At 33.6% G+C, this 19,614-nt stretch overlaps 2 protein-coding genes across 3 annotated transcripts; both read left to right on the top strand.

Moving 5' to 3' along the window:
• The first annotated feature begins 5,248 nt into the window (after positions 1 to 5,248).
• On the top strand, positions 5,249 to 8,693 carry LOC145627778 (DNA repair protein XRCC3 homolog). Its single transcript, XM_081680126.1, has 2 exons — positions 5,249 to 5,655; positions 8,615 to 8,693. The coding sequence occupies exons 1-2, from the start codon at positions 5,249 to 5,251 to the stop codon at positions 8,691 to 8,693; spliced, it is 486 nt and encodes a 161-aa protein (XP_081536252.1).
• Positions 7,514 to 10,151, top strand: LOC145626829 (uncharacterized). 2 transcript variants are annotated; one of them, XM_081679295.1, is made up of 3 exons: positions 7,527 to 7,614; positions 8,615 to 8,689; positions 8,964 to 10,151. In XM_081679295.1, the coding sequence occupies exon 3, from the start codon at positions 8,967 to 8,969 to the stop codon at positions 9,954 to 9,956; it is 990 nt and encodes a 329-aa protein (XP_081535421.1). In that variant the 5' UTR covers positions 7,527 to 7,614; positions 8,615 to 8,689; positions 8,964 to 8,966; the 3' UTR covers positions 9,957 to 10,151. The 2 variants fall into 2 exon arrangements, with proteins under 2 accessions (XP_081535420.1, XP_081535421.1); XM_081679294.1 differs by lacking the exon at positions 8,615 to 8,689 and having other exon boundaries at positions 7,514 to 7,614.
• The last annotated feature ends 9,463 nt before the right edge of the window (positions 10,152 to 19,614 follow it).

Raw genomic sequence — 19,614 nt, 5'->3', positions numbered from 1 at the left:
TAAGTGGTGCAAATTATAATGATTTGATTGTATAATGTTGTTGCATCTTATTGAAAGCATATGGTAACCTTGTTTATATGTAATTATTTATTGTAGGTATCGTATGCCATTTGCTTCGTTTGTTGGGGTTAATCACCATGGCAATTCAATAGTTTTTGCTTCTTCCCTTATTTCATACGAAGATTCCGAAACATTTGTGTGGGTTTTTAGGCAATGGCTAGAATGCATGGGCAAGCCACCTACTGGAATATTGACAGATTAATGTAGAGAAATTGGAAAGGAGGTGCAAATTGTATTTCCTAGGGTTCCCCATAGTCATTGTTTATGGAATTTACTACAGAATGCTGCAAAAAGCCTTGGAAGTCATGCTAAATGGAAGGAGATTGATGTGGCCATACGAGCAGCTGTGCATGACTTTCTTGATCCCGACGAGTTTGATGAGGCCTGGAAACTTTTCATACAAAATTTTGGGTTGCAACAAAATGCTTGGATGAATGAAGTGTATACAATAAGAGATCATTGGGTTCCTGGACATTGAAGGGGCATATTTTGGGCTGGAATGTCGTCCGCACAACGAAGTGAAGGAATGAATAGAGTTTTTAAAACATACGTGTGTTTGAATGTAGGGTTGACTCAATTTGTGAAACAGTACGAGGCAGCAATGAAAGAAAAAGTTGAAATGGAAAAGATTATGAACTTTGACTGTGTGACTAAGCCCCTTGATGTGGACAAAAGTATCATAGTTGAGTACGTCTTTCACAAAGCCTATACTAATGCAAAATTTAGTGAGGTTAAAGAGGAGTGTAATGGTCTAAAACATGTGAATGTTAACAAGACAGGTTGCTTAGGATCGGTGGCGTTTTACAAAGCCGATCAGAAATTTCCTATCCCAATCTAGAGGAAAAGATGGAAGTCATTCAACTTAAGTATAGATGCAGTGAAGGGAGACTTTTGTTGCTCATGTAAGTTATTTGAGTTTAGGGGAATTCTATGCAGGCATATAATCCATGTTCTTGAGGTTGAGGATATTGAATTCATTCTAGAGAAGTACGTCATGAGTCGATGGAGGAAGGATGTTGTACGAGAGTATGAGGATGTTCGAGTGTCATACCATGATCCAGATGAGTCAGTTCGTGTTCAGAAATTTCGTGAATTATCTTGAAGGAATAATTATCTAGCTAGTCTTGCAATGCACAATAAAGACACTTTCAACATGTATAAGGAAGCAACACTCAATATCCAAAGTATGTTAGAGGATGCTATAGGTATTGACAGGACGAACATCGATAATAATGGTAGTTGGGATTTTAAGGAAAGAAAGGTTTTTGGGAGGCGTAGGTTGAGGCCTAAGGAAAAAAAACCATAGGCACCTTATTAGGACTATGGAACTACCAGGTGAGGATTGTACAAAAGGTCCTATAGACAAGCGCCATACGGGGAGGGAAAACAAAGGAAGGAAATCTAATCCATCTAAAAGGGTGCGCAACAAAAGAAGAAGCAAAAACTTACCCCTGAAGAAATCGAGAAAAATGAGGTCAGTGAATTTTAGTCATGTATTTTGCATTTTCTTGTCATAAAAGGAGTGTAATATGGTATGTAATTTTAAATGGTGCAGAAAATTATAAGTGACACATTTGGCTCTATGGCTTCCATGAGGGTACGAGATAGCACAATGTCAAAATTGGTGAAAGGTGATAATGTACCAGGAACATCGAATTACAAAAGATCAACAACAGAGGTGTCCAAATTAATTGGTCTCAACTTATCATTAGAGACTTGGCATCATCAACAATTAGACATGGGTGAATAGATGGCTCATGAATGGGTGAGTAGGATGGATTAGAAGACTATTTTCAAGATAATAGAAGAGTATTATATGTATTTTTTTTTACATTAGCATAACACAAATTAAATTACAAGTCTAAAGTAAAGCTAATTAAACTAGTCCTGCTGTTGTTGGCCAGAAAATGTGCTCGTTGAACCATGTCCCAATCAACTTTCAAAATGTTACAGCACCGAAAATTCAGTCCCAAATTTTTAAAATCCTGTAAGATCCAGAAGATACTAATATTATTAATATCCGTCTTTCGTAAGAGACAGATCAGATTTATTGAGTCCGAGTAAAGAAGAATTTTTGAGAAACCCTGAGTAGTTCCCCATTTTAAAGCTTCAAGACAAGCTTGCGCCTCCGAATGCAGAGCCAAAGTTGCTAAACCAAAACCTGCTCCTGCATCCGTGAAATCTTCTCCATTTAGCTTGAAAGCCCAATCAAAACCACTTCGTCCACTACCTTTCTCCCAAGAGCCATCTATCTGAATCGTACAATCTGGTTGTGCTATATTTGGACCAAATGTAAAACCTTCCCGTCCTATATGTACCTGAGAGAATCCCGGCGGTTCATTAGGTTACATATCCTGATGTTGCTGCACACCTGAAAAAAGTATATCTGGCTTGTTGAAATCATGCAGTGATTGTACAGCCTGTGCTATGTTTCTCTCCAAAGTGGTAGTACCACCACTATATCCTTTGAAAACACGTTGATTTCTAGTAATCCACAGACCCCATAAAATTGCAATAAAGCTAGTTATTGCGGAGCTCTAAATTCCATCCTGACTATAAAGAAGCAGGATATAGGTTTGAATCCAATCCGGGAGATTGACGGTATTGGACTTAGTAGTTGTATAAGTGTCAGCTATGTTTGCATTTTGCCATGCAAATTTAGCCAGATCACATAACCTAAAGATGTGTTGTATGTTTTCAACCTCCACTCCACAAAAATCACACAAAACATTCATTTGCATACCACGCTGTGCTAATTTTTCTTTTGTTGGGATGGCATCATAGTAAAGTTTCCACACGAACATGCTCCATTTTGGTTGTATGTTTAGTCTCCAAATTATCTTGAAAAAGCTTAACGTACCTGTGCTTTGCACCAGATCCTAGTTGGTATCCTTTTGTGATAAGAAGGCATACCCAGATTTAACTGTAAATTTTCCCGAGGAATGATTCGGCCAATACATGAAGTCCTCCGCCCTGTCCAGAGGAAGTTCAATACCAAGAATTTTTTGTGCACTATGCCATTCAAATCTCTCTCACTCATAAGAGTAGCATTCCATGAGCACGAATCCTGGTTTATAAAATCTCTAACCTTCCACCTCAAACTGTCACCCAAAGTCTGATTTGACCGGACGACTATAGTTGTCCCATGAACCCAGTTGCTACTACAAGCAGGAATATTATCACCATTCCCAATCTTCCAAGCAAAACCTGGTCGGAAATGATTGGCCACTTGCTGGAATCCTCTTCGGGCATACGAAAGGGATCCTAGCACCTGATTCCTTGGAGCACCATGACACATAACACATTTTAATTTAGCATTGAAAACCTTAGCCGCTAAAAGTTGTGGATTCTTGTGCATCCTAAGAACATTCTTGAACAGAAGGGTATCATTCATCAAACTAGTAGCTCTAATTCCCAAACCGCCCATACCTTTCGGTAACTGAATAATTTTCCCGCTTCATCCAATGAATACCCTTTTCCCCACTAGTGGCCCACCAGAATCTTGTTATAATTGAATCTAATTTGTTGGCTATTGATAACGGTAATTTAAGGGACTTCATGACATGTGAAGTGATTCCCATTAAAACCGAATTAATAAGTACCAATTTTGCAGATTGTGATAATCTACAAGTAGACCAAGCAAGGATTTTTGTTTTTACTTTCTCCACCAAGAAGTTGAAGCTGTCTGATTTTTTTCCCCACAATATCAATCGGATTCCCTAAGTGTGTTCCCATAATCTGAACACTAGGGATCCTAGAATCTCTTTAAAATCGGTAACAAGGCTTTGAGGGACAGAAGGACTGAATTTTATGTAAGACATTTGGAAATTTATCCTTTGCCTTGATACTGCCCCAAACCTTGTTAAAATATCCCGGATGTTTTCACAAGAAGTGCGATCGATTTTGAAGAAAAACATGGCATCATCCGCAAAAAATAAATGAGAAATTTTGGGAGCCCTTCTAGCAATTTTAATTCCACTAAAAAGCTTTATTTCTTCAGCTAAGAGCAGCATTCTAGACTAAACATCCATACAAAAAAGGAATAATTATGGGGATAGAGGATCACCTTGTCGTAGACCGCAATGTGATTTGAAGCTCTTTGTCGTTTTCCCATTCACAATGGCCTTGAAACTGACCGCTGAGACACATTGAGAAATCCACTGAATCCACCGGGAAGAGAAACCATAGGTTTTAAGGATTTTAAATAAAAAAATCCAATCAACCCGATCATATGCTTTTGACATATCAACCTTGACAGCTGACAGGTGAGTTGAATGCTTTTTCATGTTAATGAAATGGATAAGTTCCTGTGATATGCCAGGTGAGTATTATATGTATGATGAACATAATAGTAGTTGATTATATTATTATTAGTATGAATATTAGTATTGTAGTTTAAAAAGTGTTGTTTTAGTTGTTAGTGTAAGATGTAGAAGGTTGGAGTACGACATACTTTTGTTGTTTGCTTTCTATAAAGTATGTGCTATTATTTGGTTTTAAAAATTGCAAGAAAATAGTAGTATGCATAAGTTTTTGATGAATTTATCCCGATTTAGAAAAAAAAGTAGATTGAACTATTTTGTTAATGTTTAAAAGTAGTGCAAGTGTATTATTATTATTATTATTATTATTATTATTATTATTATTATTATTATTATTATTATTATTATTATTATTATTATTATTATTATTATTATTATTATTATTATTATTATTATTATTAGTGTATATTTAGTAGGAATTCATTAAAAAAAGATTGATTTTGCAAAGAAAAATACAATACATGAATACGACATAATAGATTCACATGCTTGTTAGCAATGGGGATGTGAGTTGATTTGTCACTAGTTCACATCCTATTTATTCAAACTAACAATCATATACAAGTGTGTCAAGGGGGTGATAAGATGAAAAATATGTAAAAATCTTAATAAGAGGGTAGTGAGTAGTTTCATCTCCCGAAAATGAACACTACTTGTACTAGGTGCTCTACAATAGACAATATGTTGAATGGAGGGTTTTGTTCAGGTCACATCACTGAGATACGTGGTGATGAGGGAACAGGAAAGACACAATTGTGCTTGCAAATGATGTTAGCTTCTCAGTTGGCTCCGTCAATGGGGGTTTAGGATCTCCATCGGTGTACATACAACCAATCGGTCATTTTCCATCGGTCATAACGAATGAAATGATCCCGCATGTTTTTGGTTCAACACCAACACAAGGTCGGCACTCGTTGGAGAGGATATTAGTGAAAAAGGTGGAATCTCCTCGTGATCTAGTAGGAACCGTGCAATGGCTTGAAACATTCTTGCAAAGCTCAATAGGTACGATAGGACAGTATCGAGTTGTTGTCATTGACTCTATTTCAAGTATATGTCGTTTTCATTTTACTAACACAAGATATTCTATGATGGAAAGGACTGCAATTGTAAATGTGGTATCAAATGGACTTAAATCGTTGGCAAAGAAATACGATCTTGTTATTGTAGCTGTCAATGATGTTATAGAAGTGTCCCGGAATGATTATGAAGGTGGTAGCAATATGATAATATCGAACGGGAGGAAGGTGCGACTTGCACTTGGAAGAATTTGGTATAATAATATATGTACAAGGATATTTATGTCAAAGAAGTTCAATAAGAGTACTGAAGTGTGGGATAGAACAATGTCGTTATTATCATCACCCGTATTAGATAATAATGGGTGCACTTTAAAAATTAGTAAGGCAGGTATTGTTGATGTTTGAAAAAATATCTTTGAAATTATTAATAGCGATGTAGTATGAATCGTATGTCATTAGTATTGATTTTAGTTTTGCATTATTAAATCATCTTAGTTACATGTATGTGCAAAAGTTATTATTGGTGTATAATCAAGACCATCCCTAAGGCAGGGCAACAGGTGTCGTCGCCCGGGGCCCGAATGAAGAAGGCCCAAGTTTTAATTAATGTCCTTCAGCCTTTTTTTTTTTTTTTTTTTTTTTTGTTGAAAAAGTTAGGGAAAAAAATCCTAACTAATTAATGTTACAATATGCAATGTACTATTTCAAAAAAAAATGTTACAGTATGTACGCCTTCATGCTTTTCCATATTATTATGTTCATTTTCCTAAATTTCAACTTACAAATCCTTTATTCTTTCCTAATAATTCCCCTAAAATATCTTAATTGCAATGATTTATTGTTATTTTCTTCCAAAATAATATTTTCTCATTCATAATTAATTGATTTCTTCTATAGTTAATTTATTTTTACAATTTTCAACCTCAGTATTCTCCTAAAAAAGGGCTAATTCAATTATTCAAATGGTATTCTTCATCTTTGATTTTCAATGGGATCCGGTCACCGCTGCATTAGTTGTAAGTAGTTTTTCGAAGTTAAAATTATTGCAAATGTTTTTGAGGTTATCAATGTCACAAGAAAGACTAAATGGTCTTGCCATTTTATGTATTGAGAAAAATATGTTTGATCATATTAATATGGACATTATTATTTCCTTATTGGTGATTTTGTATCTATAAATGTTCGTGGACAATGTTTTGTATGTTGATTTGGATACCTAATTTTTAAGTTATTGTTTTTTCTGTATTGTAAGTTGAGTTTTATTTTTTATTTTTTAATTCAATCCGTTAAAAAAAATCATTTTTTTACTTTACTGGATAATAAGGGCCCTAATTTATCATAGGCCACCAAAAAGCTAGGAATGGGCTGTGTATAATAAAGTATCATCTTCCTGTAAAAAAAAAAGTATAAAGTTAATAATTTTAGTATCAAATTTACTATTAGGGTATTTAAAAAAAATCATGAATTCTAAACTGTACTATTATTGTAATGGGGAAATTAAAATTAAACCAACAATGAAAATATTTCATACCACAACGCAGTATCAAAAGTTTTATATGTAGTTGGATCGCCCCGTGCTACCCACGCGTCAACCAACTTTAAATGTAAATATCAAATCAATTTAAAATTAATAGAACGACTAATTAATCACTTGAAAAAAGATTTTAGACAAGAATATCATACTACATACCTCTGTTAATTATTATGTGCAACTTTGGGGCATTATTTGTGAGACATAAAATATTTCAAATTTGCACATAATAATTAATGGAGGGAGTAACATTTTATAAAGACAAATTAGAGTTTTGTTAATGACGGTAAATTTTTTTAAAGAAAGGCTCTATTTTGTTCATTATAGTTTTCACTAATCTATAAACCTTATTAAATATGGGAACTTAGCAACAGTGTTTTCTGGTGTTATTACAGTATCACCCCTGAATTAAATGTATTTCCGAAATTACCCTTTCTGGGGTTTGAATTGTATTTTCCTTGCCACCTGTACGGGGGGGGGGGGGGGGGTTTCTCTCCATTTCTTTGCCGCGTGTAGAAGAGATTACAATTGTTCTTTCTTTTATGATTAAAATTGCATTATTCATTTACTGGAGCTGCGTTTGACTTCATTCTTGGTTTGGTTTCTGCTGTGTACTTCCGTGGCTGATGAGGTTTGGAAGGGATTCATCTTTGGTTGCTGCTATGTCTGAGAGTGGCTGGTATGTATTATTACTGGTTTGGATATGTTTGTCTGGGTTGTTGTATTTCCTTGCATGTTTAAATTGTTGCTTCATTTTGATTAGTAGATTAGGAATTGACTTAGTTTGGTTATAGTATTAGTTTCAGTCAACGAATGCTTCTATCATGTATAGTAGCTTACCCACCCTGTGCATTGCCTATTCCCGAAACTTCAGGCACAACAAAGCCTTGGGGATTACTAAATTGTACTTTTAGGAAGGAGAATTATGGCTGTTTTTAGGGTTCCCACTGTGGGTATAGTCGGTTTCATTGCCTATATATAGAGGAAGATGTTGCTATATTTTCCCATAAATTAAAAATCATAAAAATAAATCATTTCTTGATACTTATGATTTGAGATTGGGTTGTAAAGGTATTCGTTTTAGTGTTAATATTGTAGCCAATATTGTTTTTGGTTTTCTTATCGAATTGACTATTGCCAAAGATTGGTATTCGGATTTCTTGACAAATTGGACATTTCCTGACAAATCGAACTTTAACATTGCACCTTTTTGTTTTATGAGATTGTTATGTATTATTTTGTTTATGGCATAAATTTAGTTAAGGTGTTTAGTAGTATTCTTTGTTTATAGGTATTGGAACAGAGATCCAAACTAATTTCAGACGATGATTTAAAGATAGTGTTGAAAGGGTGAAGTATAAAAGAATTATTAATAGCTAATTTTATGTGTTTTCATTTAATAATTGGAATTGTCGACAGATTGGATGTTACTCTCAAAAATCAAACTTCAAAATTACATCTTTGTGTTCAATTCAATTTATTTAAGGTGTTTAGTTATGTTGAGTGTTGTTTATAGGCTTTAGAAAACATTATTGCAATTTTTGTCTGTTGTTAAAGAGGTATGACTAAAAGATAATTTAAGAGGCATGGTTTACAGATAATTTTGAAGGGTGAAGTATAGAATAGTTATTAATAATTTAATTTTTGTGTTTTAAGTTCTATCATTTTTTGCATTACAGGTTCGGTGATAGTTTATTGGGGTTTGGTGGATTTAGAAATCAGTGTGTTTTGTTTAATGTGCAAGATCTTTTGAGGTAATTTCTTAAAATTTACGCTTAGATAGTTTTTAAATTACAGTTTTGATCTGTAATGTGCTTTTTGATGTTCTGTTATTTGCAAATTTTATGCTTTTTGTGGTGCATGAATCTGATTGTAGTGAATTGTTGTAGTTTTTAGAGTTATTTTTATTAGAGCTCTGTTCCAATTTTTTTTACCCTGCGTAGATACGGTGTGAAGGTGTTTTTTGGAAGAAACACAACTTCCTGGTCTAAGTAATTTTTGTCCTGAACATCACTTTTGCCATTACAGGTTATGGCTAGACGAGCAACCAAAGTTTGTGTTCCTTTTCAGCCTCTTTTGGAAAAGATTGTTAATTGGCTTCAGTTTCCACCTCCAGTCTATGGATTCATAGATATTACTAAGAACAATGCCTTTGTACGTGTTAATCGGCCAAATTCACGAGCAAAATTTCTTTTTTATGGTGGGGATGCCACTTCAGTAGAAGAGTCTCGCGAGAGAGCAGCTTACAAGGCTGTCAAAAGATTGATTTGTCTGTTTAATGTCCAAGTAGATGATTTCACGCACGAACGTCTAAAGACGTATCGTCTTTGTGTCAAGCTATATAAGAATAGATGTGCTGAATTGGTACAAGAGAGGGCAGACCTGAGTTGTATACAGGCAGACTGTATTTCAAGAGAGAATGCATCATTTCATGATATTCATGTTTCAGTTGATTTTGTACAATTCTTGGGTGTCTTAGTGAGGAAATCTGGTGTAATTGCAACTACCATAGAGACTACTATGGTACAAGGACATGGCTATATTTCTTGGTTGATGGTAACATGTCCTCATAACAACATTGGCATGGAGTGTATTTTTAGTGACCCCTATCCAGAAGCAGTTACAGCTGAACAAAGAGTTGTAAAGAAAGCATCTTTTTTCATAGATTCTCGATTAAACCTGGAAATAGTTGATGGCAATTATGGTGATGATGCAAAGCTCGGTGCTGAATGTTCTTTGATTCAGGATAAGTTTATGATTCTGAAAGGCCATCTTGAATGTTTAGAAAGGAGTTCTAAACAGGATGAATTTTCTACTGGTTTAGGGAGTGAGATCTATATGACACCAACTGATGAAGGATCACAAATTCCGGTTCTTTCGCTCCCACCAAATCGTCTAATTAAGCGTAGGGTTGGAGTGGAAGAATGCTCTAAAAATGCTAAAGAAGTAGAAGCTTCAGACCGCCTTGTTACTAATGAGCCAGATTTAGAAGCTGTATTTAAGCGTGCTAGGGTTGATTAGTCATATGTTATTAAAGTATGCTTATTTTGGACTCTAAGTTTAAGGGCTTGTACTCACTCAGTAGGTTTGTTTTATGTAGTGGTAATATTAGCATGCAGTTAGTGCTTATTTATTAATTAGTAATGTCTAAGAAACAAGTTGTGGGTGCTGCTTTCTTTGCTTATGTACTTCTTTTGATGTAATCATATTCGGATAATATATATATATATATATATATATATATATATATATATATATATATATATATATATATATATATATATATATATATATATATATATATATATATATATATATATATATATTTATGTGTGTGTGTGTGTCTGTTTTTCATGTGGTATTATTTATATTTCTTTTAAATATATCTATTTATATGCAGAATATTTGAACTGGTGTTATTTACTGTTCTTTGGATTTGTTATTACCATAGGTTGCCTATGGTTTTTGAATTTATTTACTTGACAGTTTCAGCAAATCTGATTTAGGTTTCTGGATATTTATTTGCAATTCAGCTATAAGAAGGAGTTCAGCTGTTCTTCCATTGTAATTATGGGTATTGTCTGAATTTGGATTCTATACAATATACTACTTTGTTTACAGCTACTACTTGCATCTTTTATGCCATGGAATAATTTTGAACTCTTGTGCCTTAGATTATCGTTATGGTTTGCCAAAATTATCACGCAAAAGTTGTAAACGAGTACAGCAGGCTGCACAAAGGTTCTCACAATCAACATTTGCGTGGTAAAATATCTGGTTAGCTTATCAAGATTAAGTTAGTGAATTCCTTGTTAGGAAATAAAACTGAAAGAGATTGGAATTGTAGCCCACCTACATCAGATAATCAGTATCAAGATTCCCATTTGAGCTCAACTCAAAGGACAACGAAACGTAGATGTGTACAACAACAACCTCAACCACAACAAAATAGGTATTAAGTAAAAATTCCTTAGTTTGCTTTTAACCTTATTGCATATTGTATTAAATTTGCTATTGTTAAGTTACTTGTCTTACTTCATGGCATATTCTGATAACCATTTTTGAGTAGATATACTACTGTGAACTGCTTCAGATTTGTCTCCTCAAAAACTTAAAAAGCCAAAAAAAAAAACATTGCAATTTGTTGGCAATATTAGAATGCCATATCTAATCCAGCTGAATTTGTGCCTTTGACAGTGAATCATCACAGAGAAGCACACCAGCTAGACAGCGTCTTACAGAAAGTATTTTTCTTAATTACAGCAATGCTTTGCATTTTAGAAGTACATTCTATGGTGGGTAATGATTGTTGTTTTTTTGGTGTGTTTTTATCGATCTCCTTAGTGCTGCTATAGATCGAGAATTACCAAGAGAACCTATGAAACTTTTTGTACCTGTTTACTGTCCTAAATGTGGTGCAAAGAAATTTATGTTTGAGTCCCTGCACTTTTGTTGTGGAAATGGGGACATTGAGATAGCAGCAAATGACTATCCTGCTGAACTTGTTTATTTATTCACTTCAAAGGACGAAATTGTTGACCATTTTCGACAGTATGCTAGACTATATAACAATTTGTTTGCGTACAGTTCACTTGGAGGCCGTTTTGATACAAAAACTTACAAAGGAATGTATGTATTCAAGCTACATGGTCAAATGTATCATTACGTCCCAAATTTACTACCTAAGGATAACTGCCCTAAATACCTTCAACTGTATTTCTATGATGGACAACAAGAAGTAAAAAATAGATTGGGTTCTTTTTCAAAAGTAAGAGAAGATGTAATTCATATTCTTATGCAAGTATCACAACAGAATCCATATGCTATTTTTTTTCCGGTCTCTACGGGAACGAGTTGTCACTGAAGACACGAAGATCATTCTGAATCAGAATCCTGTTCTTGATCAGCGTGTCTATAATGCTCCGGTTGTTGATGATGTCGCTGTAATCTGGCTAGAAAATGCTTCCTCGAGTCAAAGCTCGAGTCCTCATATTATGGTAGTTGGAAAAGCTAATAAGTCTCACAGGATCTATCATCACTATGGTTGTTATGATCCACTTCAGTATCCATTATTATTTCCTCGAGGAGAATGTGGGTGGACTCAAGGTCTTAAAAAAAAGTCTCATTCGAGTAGACGGTCAGCAGATGTACTTCCAGATCCTATATGCTGAGGATTTTCTACATGAAGAAGAAACACATACACATTCAAATTTATCTGTTTTATAATCTATTTGGAATATGTACTGCAAATTGTTTTGAGCTTACATTGTTTATCGATTCATTTTGTGCAGGTTCAAAAAGAAGAAATACTAAAGCAGAAAAATTCATTTCTCCCAGAGAATATTACGCTTATAAGTTGCAAATTCTGCCTAATAACATGCTATTGCGGGCAGGAAGATGTTTCCAGCAATACATAGTCGATATGTATGTAAAGATTGAGAATACGAGACTCGATTATTTCCGAAACAATCAAGATACAATTAGGGATGATCTATATAAAGGTATTTTATATTCCTTAGATAGTGGAGAAACTATTGCCTATAATGTTGGTCTTAGAGTGATATTACCCCCCACTTATATTGGAGGTCCTAGAGACATGAAAAAGCGGTATTTAAATGCTATGGCATTGGTGCAACGATTTGGCAAGCCAGATTTGTTTGTAACAATGACATGTAATGCTAATTGGCCAGAAATCAAGGACGAGTTAGCTACTGGTGAACGAGCACAAAACAAACCTGATTTGGTTGCTAGAGTTTTCAGAGCAAAACTGCTTGCATTAAAAAAAGAAATCACGGAGAGAAAGGTTTTTGGAGAAGTTGCTGCGATGGTGTATGTAGTGGAGTTTCAAAAAAGAGGTTTGCCACATGCTCACTTTTTAATTATTTTAAAACCTGAGTATAAGATGAAATGTCCTGCTGATTATGATAGATTTGTTTGTGCTGAAATACCGTATGAAAGTAATGCAAATCTTAGACGAATTTTTTTAGCACACATGATGCATGGCCCTTGTGGTATACTGAACCCAGAATGTGCATGTATGCGCACACAGGGTTTAAAAATAAGTTGCAAAAATAAGTATCCTAAATTTTTTTGTAATGAAACTACTAATAATAAAGATGGATACCCTATTTATCGTAGAAGAGAGACTGGGGAAAAAGTAAGTATAAGAAATGCAGAGTTAGACAATCAATGGGTTATTCCCTATAATCCTTATTTGTCTTTGCTATTTGATTGCCATTTAAATGTCGAGGTATGTTCAACAATTAAAGTAGTAAAGTACTTATATAAATATGTGTATAAAGGTCATGATAGAATTTCTGATAATGTAGTATCACGTAATAATGAAGTTATAGATGAGATTAAACAATTTCAATCAGGACGTTGGGTATCTCCTTGTGAAGCAGCATGGAGAATATTCAGTTTTGATTTGTTCGAGATGCATCCTCCAGTTTTGCCTTTACAGGTCCATTTGCCGAACATGCAGACTGTTTGTGTTCATCCTCATGAAAGGCTTCAGGCTATAGTTTCAAATTCTAAGCGGTCTAAAACTCAATTGACCGAATTCTTTGCAAAGAATGCTGCTTCTGAAGGTGGATTGGGATACTTATATGGTGAATTCTGTGAGCACTATACATGGGACCAAAATCATAAGAAGTAGAGCCGACGGGTTCAGAATAAGCTATCAATTGGGAGATTAGCATTTGTTTATCCCGCAGAAGGTGAACGGTTTTTCTTAAGACTTTTATTGCTAAATGTAAGAAGCCCCAAGTCATTTGAAGATTTACGAACTGTCAATGGTCATCTTTATCCAAATTTTCAAGAAACTGCTTTAAAACTTGGACTTATAGAAGATGATGATGCAGCTACTTTAACATTGGCTGAAGCTTATGAGACTCACATACCTGCTGCCTTATGCCGGTTATTTGCAACAATTCTTATATTCTGCAAACCAAGTGATCCTGCTGCTTTATGGGTTAAATATTACCCTTTTCTTGGTGAAGACTTTTCTCACAAATATCCACAGCAACTGGATAAAGTACAACAACTTATTGTCAGAGCTATAGAGCAGCATCTTGAAGCCATGGGAAAATCTCTTGCTTTTTTTGGATTAGACTATTTAAATTCCCAATTTACTGACGAGTTCAAACGGACAAAAGACATTGCGATGTCCTTGATGCACCTATCCCAGAAGAATGCTTAACTTATCGCTCTAAGTTAAACTCTGCACAGAATGCTGCTTTGTGTGTATTATGGAACATGTTATGCAACAAAAAGGTGGAGCTTTTTTTATTGATGGACCTGGAGGCACGGGGAAAACTTTCTTGTATAATGCTTTATACGCAGAAATACGTTTAATGAACAAGATTGTTTTACCTACGCAACATCTGGAATTGCTGCTACAAACATTCCTTCAGGTAGGACTGCTCATTTAGGATTTAAAATACCAATTGATATTGATGCTTCTTTAGCCTGTGATGTTCCAAAACAAGGTAGTTTAGCAGCATTGTTAAAGGAAACTACACTTATAATATGGGATGAGGCTTCAATGGCTAAGAAACAAAACCTTGAGTCTCTGGATCTTTTGTTACAAGATATATGTGGGAATAAATTCACATTTGGAGGCAAGGTTTTTGTACTTGGAGGTGATTTTAGGCAGGTTTTACCAGTGGTCCCTCCAAAAACTATGAAGGAAGCAGTTGAAGAAAGTATAGTTACTTCTTATCTGTGGCCTAAATTCATCAAATTTAGCCTAACAGAAAACATTAGAGCAAGAGAAGATCCTGTCTATTCTGCTTTTTTGCTTGATTTTGGCAACGGGAAATTACAAGATACAGAAAATGCACTGATTGAGTTACCAGAAGACATTGTTCATTCCAGCAGTAATGTAACAGAATTAGTTTCTACTGTTGCATTTCAAATGTTTCCAGAAGTTGTTCAGGGGCAGTTTGATAGTCAAGTGTTCACTGAAAAAGCAATTTTAACACAAATGAATGATGATGTTGATTCTATCAATACATTCATGATTGAGCAGTTTCCTGGACAAGCGGTTAAATACAAGAGTTTTGATGCCATGATCAGTGATACGTGTAATATCTACCCTACAGAATTCATCAACAAGTTATGCCCTGGTGGGATAAGCCCTCATGAACTTGTTTTAAAGGAAAATTGCCCTGTTATACTGTTGAGAGATCTTCTTCCTTCTTCGGGTCTATGCAATGGCACAAGGTTAATATGCAATAAGTTTTTCCCGAATGTAATCCAGTGTACAATAGCAGTTGGGCACTACAAAGGAGAACAAGTCTTTATACACAGAATCAATTTAAGACCCTCTAATTCTGTCAATTATCCATTCCAGTTTGAAAGGAAATAGTTTCCTATCAAGTTAAGCTTTGCAATGACTATTAACAAGTCCCAAGGACAAACTCTAAATCAAGTATCAATTTATCTTCCACGTCCTTGCTTTTCACATGGATAAGTTTATGTTGCATTATCTCGAGCTAAAAAAGCAACAGATGTCTGTGTTTTTACAAAAAAACATACAGATACAAGTTCTTTAGCTGCAATAACCAATGTAGTGTCCTATGAACTTATACGCTTAGCAGGTATCCTTCAAAATGAAATAGAATATTGCTCGGAATGAATGAAGCTGATGAAGCTGACAGGAAATATATACCAATTAATGTTGTCACATCTATATAGGTAACTTCAAATTTTGCTTTATACATTTTTATTAAATTGAATCAGTTTTCTTTAACTTGTTTGCTTTCTATTTTTATTAGCACTTTTCCCATCCTTTTTGTTATTTTTGTTTAGATGTACCAGATTATCTAACTGAGCAATGAGTACAGTGTTAAAAATTAAGTTTTTAAGACTGATGGACAAGGTAAATTAAAGCAATCATATTACCGCCTTTGTTGCCTTATTGTCAATTACTATTAAGTATTCATGTTCATTTTGCATAGTATGTCTTTACAAATACAACGCTAATGCATGAATATGAAAACTATGAAGTTTCTTGATAATAATTCTGTTGGTTTATTATTTCGTTTTCAACACATGCATTATAGCCTCTTATTATTAGATTCTGTGGAAAATGTCTGGTAGAGTAATATAAGAGACTTCCTTTATTGTTATTACCTATATGCTTATCTTGTATAAAAGTATTGCACACTACTTTCAAATTCTATGATTAGTATGAAAGTTGGATTTGACACCATATATTTAACACTGAAAATGCAGGTTAATTACATTATTATTATATATTTCCTGATCAGAATCCTTAGTGATTATAATAAAAAGAAGCAATATGTACAGGTAAGTGATTCTATCTATTTAGACTCAAGAATTTTTTTTGGTTTCAAAGAGTAAACTGATGACTAACTCAAAGAGTAAAAAACACAAAACTGATGACTAACTCAGTAATATTCTGTACCATCAGGTCTGAGATCATTATATAGACTAGACAGTCACAAATCTTCAAGAAGGTAACTATCAATAATCGTTTGTCAATCCTCATTACATCACTTGCATGCCTTTATAGAAAGCTATTTAAATTTCCTGTTATTTACAGGAAATCTGCAAATATGTGATTCAATTGTCATGCTTTACACGCTAACTTGTGTTTCCTCATATTTGACTAATGTGCATTTAAATTTAATTATATTTATTTCAGTTCTCCAACATCTTGACAGAGGGAAATTTCTAAATCACATATAACTAAGTTACTTTATATACGTATTCATGTATTAATATCGTATCTTTTTGTATGTTAAGTGGTTAAATTTCTTTTGTGTCAAGAATACAGCTAAGTTTCAACTTGGACAGCTTCAGAAAGCTGCTTATCATGCTTTATCGGTATTAACTTCTCAAGATGTCCTTTATTGATATGAAATTCGTGAAAGTCAATTTATTTAGCTAATAAAAGGCTTTTTGTTATGGCTGGAAATCAGATATACTGCTGCTGGGCAAGTAACTAAAACACTTTGGACTTATAGTTAGGCAATGTAAGTCAACCATTCTAGCATTATAGTATACCTGCTATGATAAAGAGCTCATAAATGCTTTAATAGATATATATGTTATTGTGATAACCATTTAAAGGATATTTATATCTTGTTTCTGTAAAAGGATCACTTTTTCTTTCATTGGAAAGTATCATGTTTAGATTTTCAATTTTCTCATCAAGAGTCCATTTTTTTGTGATTTTTTAATGCCCAAAATTTGGGCTATCTCTCTTTAGATATATAAATCGGGCTGGGTAAAATGTAGCCAACATTACAAGTAATGTGACTAAGATGTTAAAAGATAATTATATGTTTGGGCTATATCTCTTTGGATATATAAAATGGGATGGGTAAAATGTAGCCCACACTACAAGTAATGAAACTGAAATGTTAAAGGATAATTACATATGTTAGGTTAGTATGGTATCTTCCATTTAATTTTAAAAAAACAAAGCAAGTACAAGTCAAACTTACTGTTGATAGTAAAAGTATTTTTAAATATTAGTAAGCCAGCTAGCACTTGTACTTTACCCCAACTTCAGCCACAAAAATAGTTACTTATTTCCTTATTGTATAATTACATAGCAATTCATAAAGTCTGACCACAGAAATGTATTCCTTTTTCCAATTAAAATGCACCCAAAAAGGAAATTTATACATTATTATAAGAAAACTTGCTTCTAGATGTACGCAGATGGTGTAAACAATAGTAGCTCACTGTTTGAAAAAGTACCCAGGTGAAAAAAAAACTGCCGCCTCTAAAACCTAGGTTGTAGCTATAAATACCCAATCACCTTGTTCTTTTTTTTTTCATCACTAAATTCTCTGTCATTCCATTCTCTACCAAGGTATATTCCCATTCTTTTTAGCTCATTTAGTTTAGTTCCCTTAGACAAAAAATGGTACATTTCTGTCACAGATTCATAGTTTACATGCTACTAAGGAATAATATTAATTGTTTAACTTAATTACCTACTATACCAAACTATCACTTTCAGTATTATTCTATATCCTTTACCTATTAACTTTTAAAAATACAATTACAAATTAAAGTTTAGAACAAATTATTAGTCCATTCCTTTTACATTATATGTTCTTTGCTAAGATATTCCTAAATTCATTGCTTTTCCAGTTGTACCTATGATAGTTTTTATTACAAACTTCTGTTTGATGTTTTTTTTTGTTGTTTTATTTATTTATTTTTTGGTTTTCTAAGGAAACTTCTATTTGTTGTTATGTACATATATATATATATATATATATATATATATATATATATATATATATATATATAAAGAAAAAAACACAAATTCAAACTACCTATTATGTGCTTGCTTCATAGATAATATATAAAATTTACATTGAAACGAATTCCTTTATATTAAATCAGTAGCTATCTTAGATTATATACCTTGCATAGTTTACTTAGTTAATGCTTTGCATCATACAATTTATTTCTATATATTTAGCCACGTCATAAACTCTATAAATACATTGATTTGTTCTCCTTGTGTCAAAAATTTTACACAGACAATGAATACACCTTCAAAAATGAAGCTTGAACCAGTTTATTTAGATGAACTCAACACTCAAAGTAAAGACTACAAGGTTAAAGTGACTGTAGCTGAAAAGGGGAGAGCACAACCTTCACCCAAGAAACTAGGAGTTATTTTTCAGACAATCATTCTAGAAGATGAAAAGGTACCTACTTCACTGCTTCTCATTTACTTATTAACACTGAAACCAACTTAACATGCAGCTTTATAAGTTATATACCTTTTTTTTTCCTTCGATAGACTATATAAGTAATGGATCTACTATATCTTGTTATTTCATCTACATTATATATTAATATTTATTCATATTCACATAGAATGTTCATTAAACTGTGGTTTTCATTGTCTTACAATTACAAAGACACCATTACTATTTATGACTAAGTTTACGACTAACTTGTATTATATGTCTCTCACCAGAAAAACAGAATGCGTTGTGCTCTTTTTGGAGATCAGATACATGCATATGAAGATGTTCTAAAACCAACAGGTCAATATAAAATATCAAAAGCTTCTATAACTGCTGTGGAAGATCAGTACAAACTTAATCTTGAAGAACTTCCTCATCAAATGACTATTGGACAGCAAACTATCATTCAACATTTAAACCCAGAAAGTTGTCCAATTAAGCCTAAATATCAACCTCTATCTACTATCCCAAGATCACCTGATCCAAATGGCAGATTTGGTATTGATTATGTTTTATTTCATTCCTTTTCAAACAGAATTCTCTGCTTCTATTTACAAGTATTAGTTTATATTGTTATTTATATTAGATAATTTCATTCTTTTGTCTTTAAACAGATATTGTTGGTGTGGTCTTGTTTGTTGAAGATGCACCTCGCATGATATCCAATGCTAGAGGTCGAAACAGTCCAGTGCGTGAAATATCTATTACAGACACAAGGTAACCCTGTACCTTTATTAAACATATTTACCTTGAGTACAACACCTGATTAAGATACCTAACAACATATAATGCATGATCAATCAGCCAAGACCATGCTATGACCATTTCAGCATGGAATCTTGTTTGTTGAAGATGCACCTCGCATGATATCCAATGCTAGAGGTCGAGACAGTCCAGTGCGTGAAATATCTATTACCGACACAAGGTAA

Source organism: Chenopodium album, chromosome 4, assembly GCF_948465745.1.
Source record: "Chenopodium album chromosome 4, dcCheAlbu1.1, whole genome shotgun sequence".
Classification (NCBI taxonomy): domain Eukaryota; kingdom Viridiplantae; phylum Streptophyta; class Magnoliopsida; order Caryophyllales; family Amaranthaceae; genus Chenopodium; species Chenopodium album.
This window is presented reverse-complemented; position numbering and strand designations above follow the sequence as displayed.

Coding starts and splice junctions, on each gene's coding strand:
- LOC145627778 (XM_081680126.1), top strand. CDS start 5,249: ATGATCCCGCATGTTTTTGGTTCAACACCAACACAAGGTCGGCACTCG. Junction 5,656..8,614: donor CTTGCACTTGGAAGAATTTG/GTATAATAATAT, acceptor TTTGCATTACAG/GTTCGGTGATAGTTTATTGG.
- LOC145626829 (XM_081679294.1), top strand. CDS start 8,967: ATGGCTAGACGAGCAACCAAAGTTTGTGTTCCTTTTCAGCCTCTTTTG.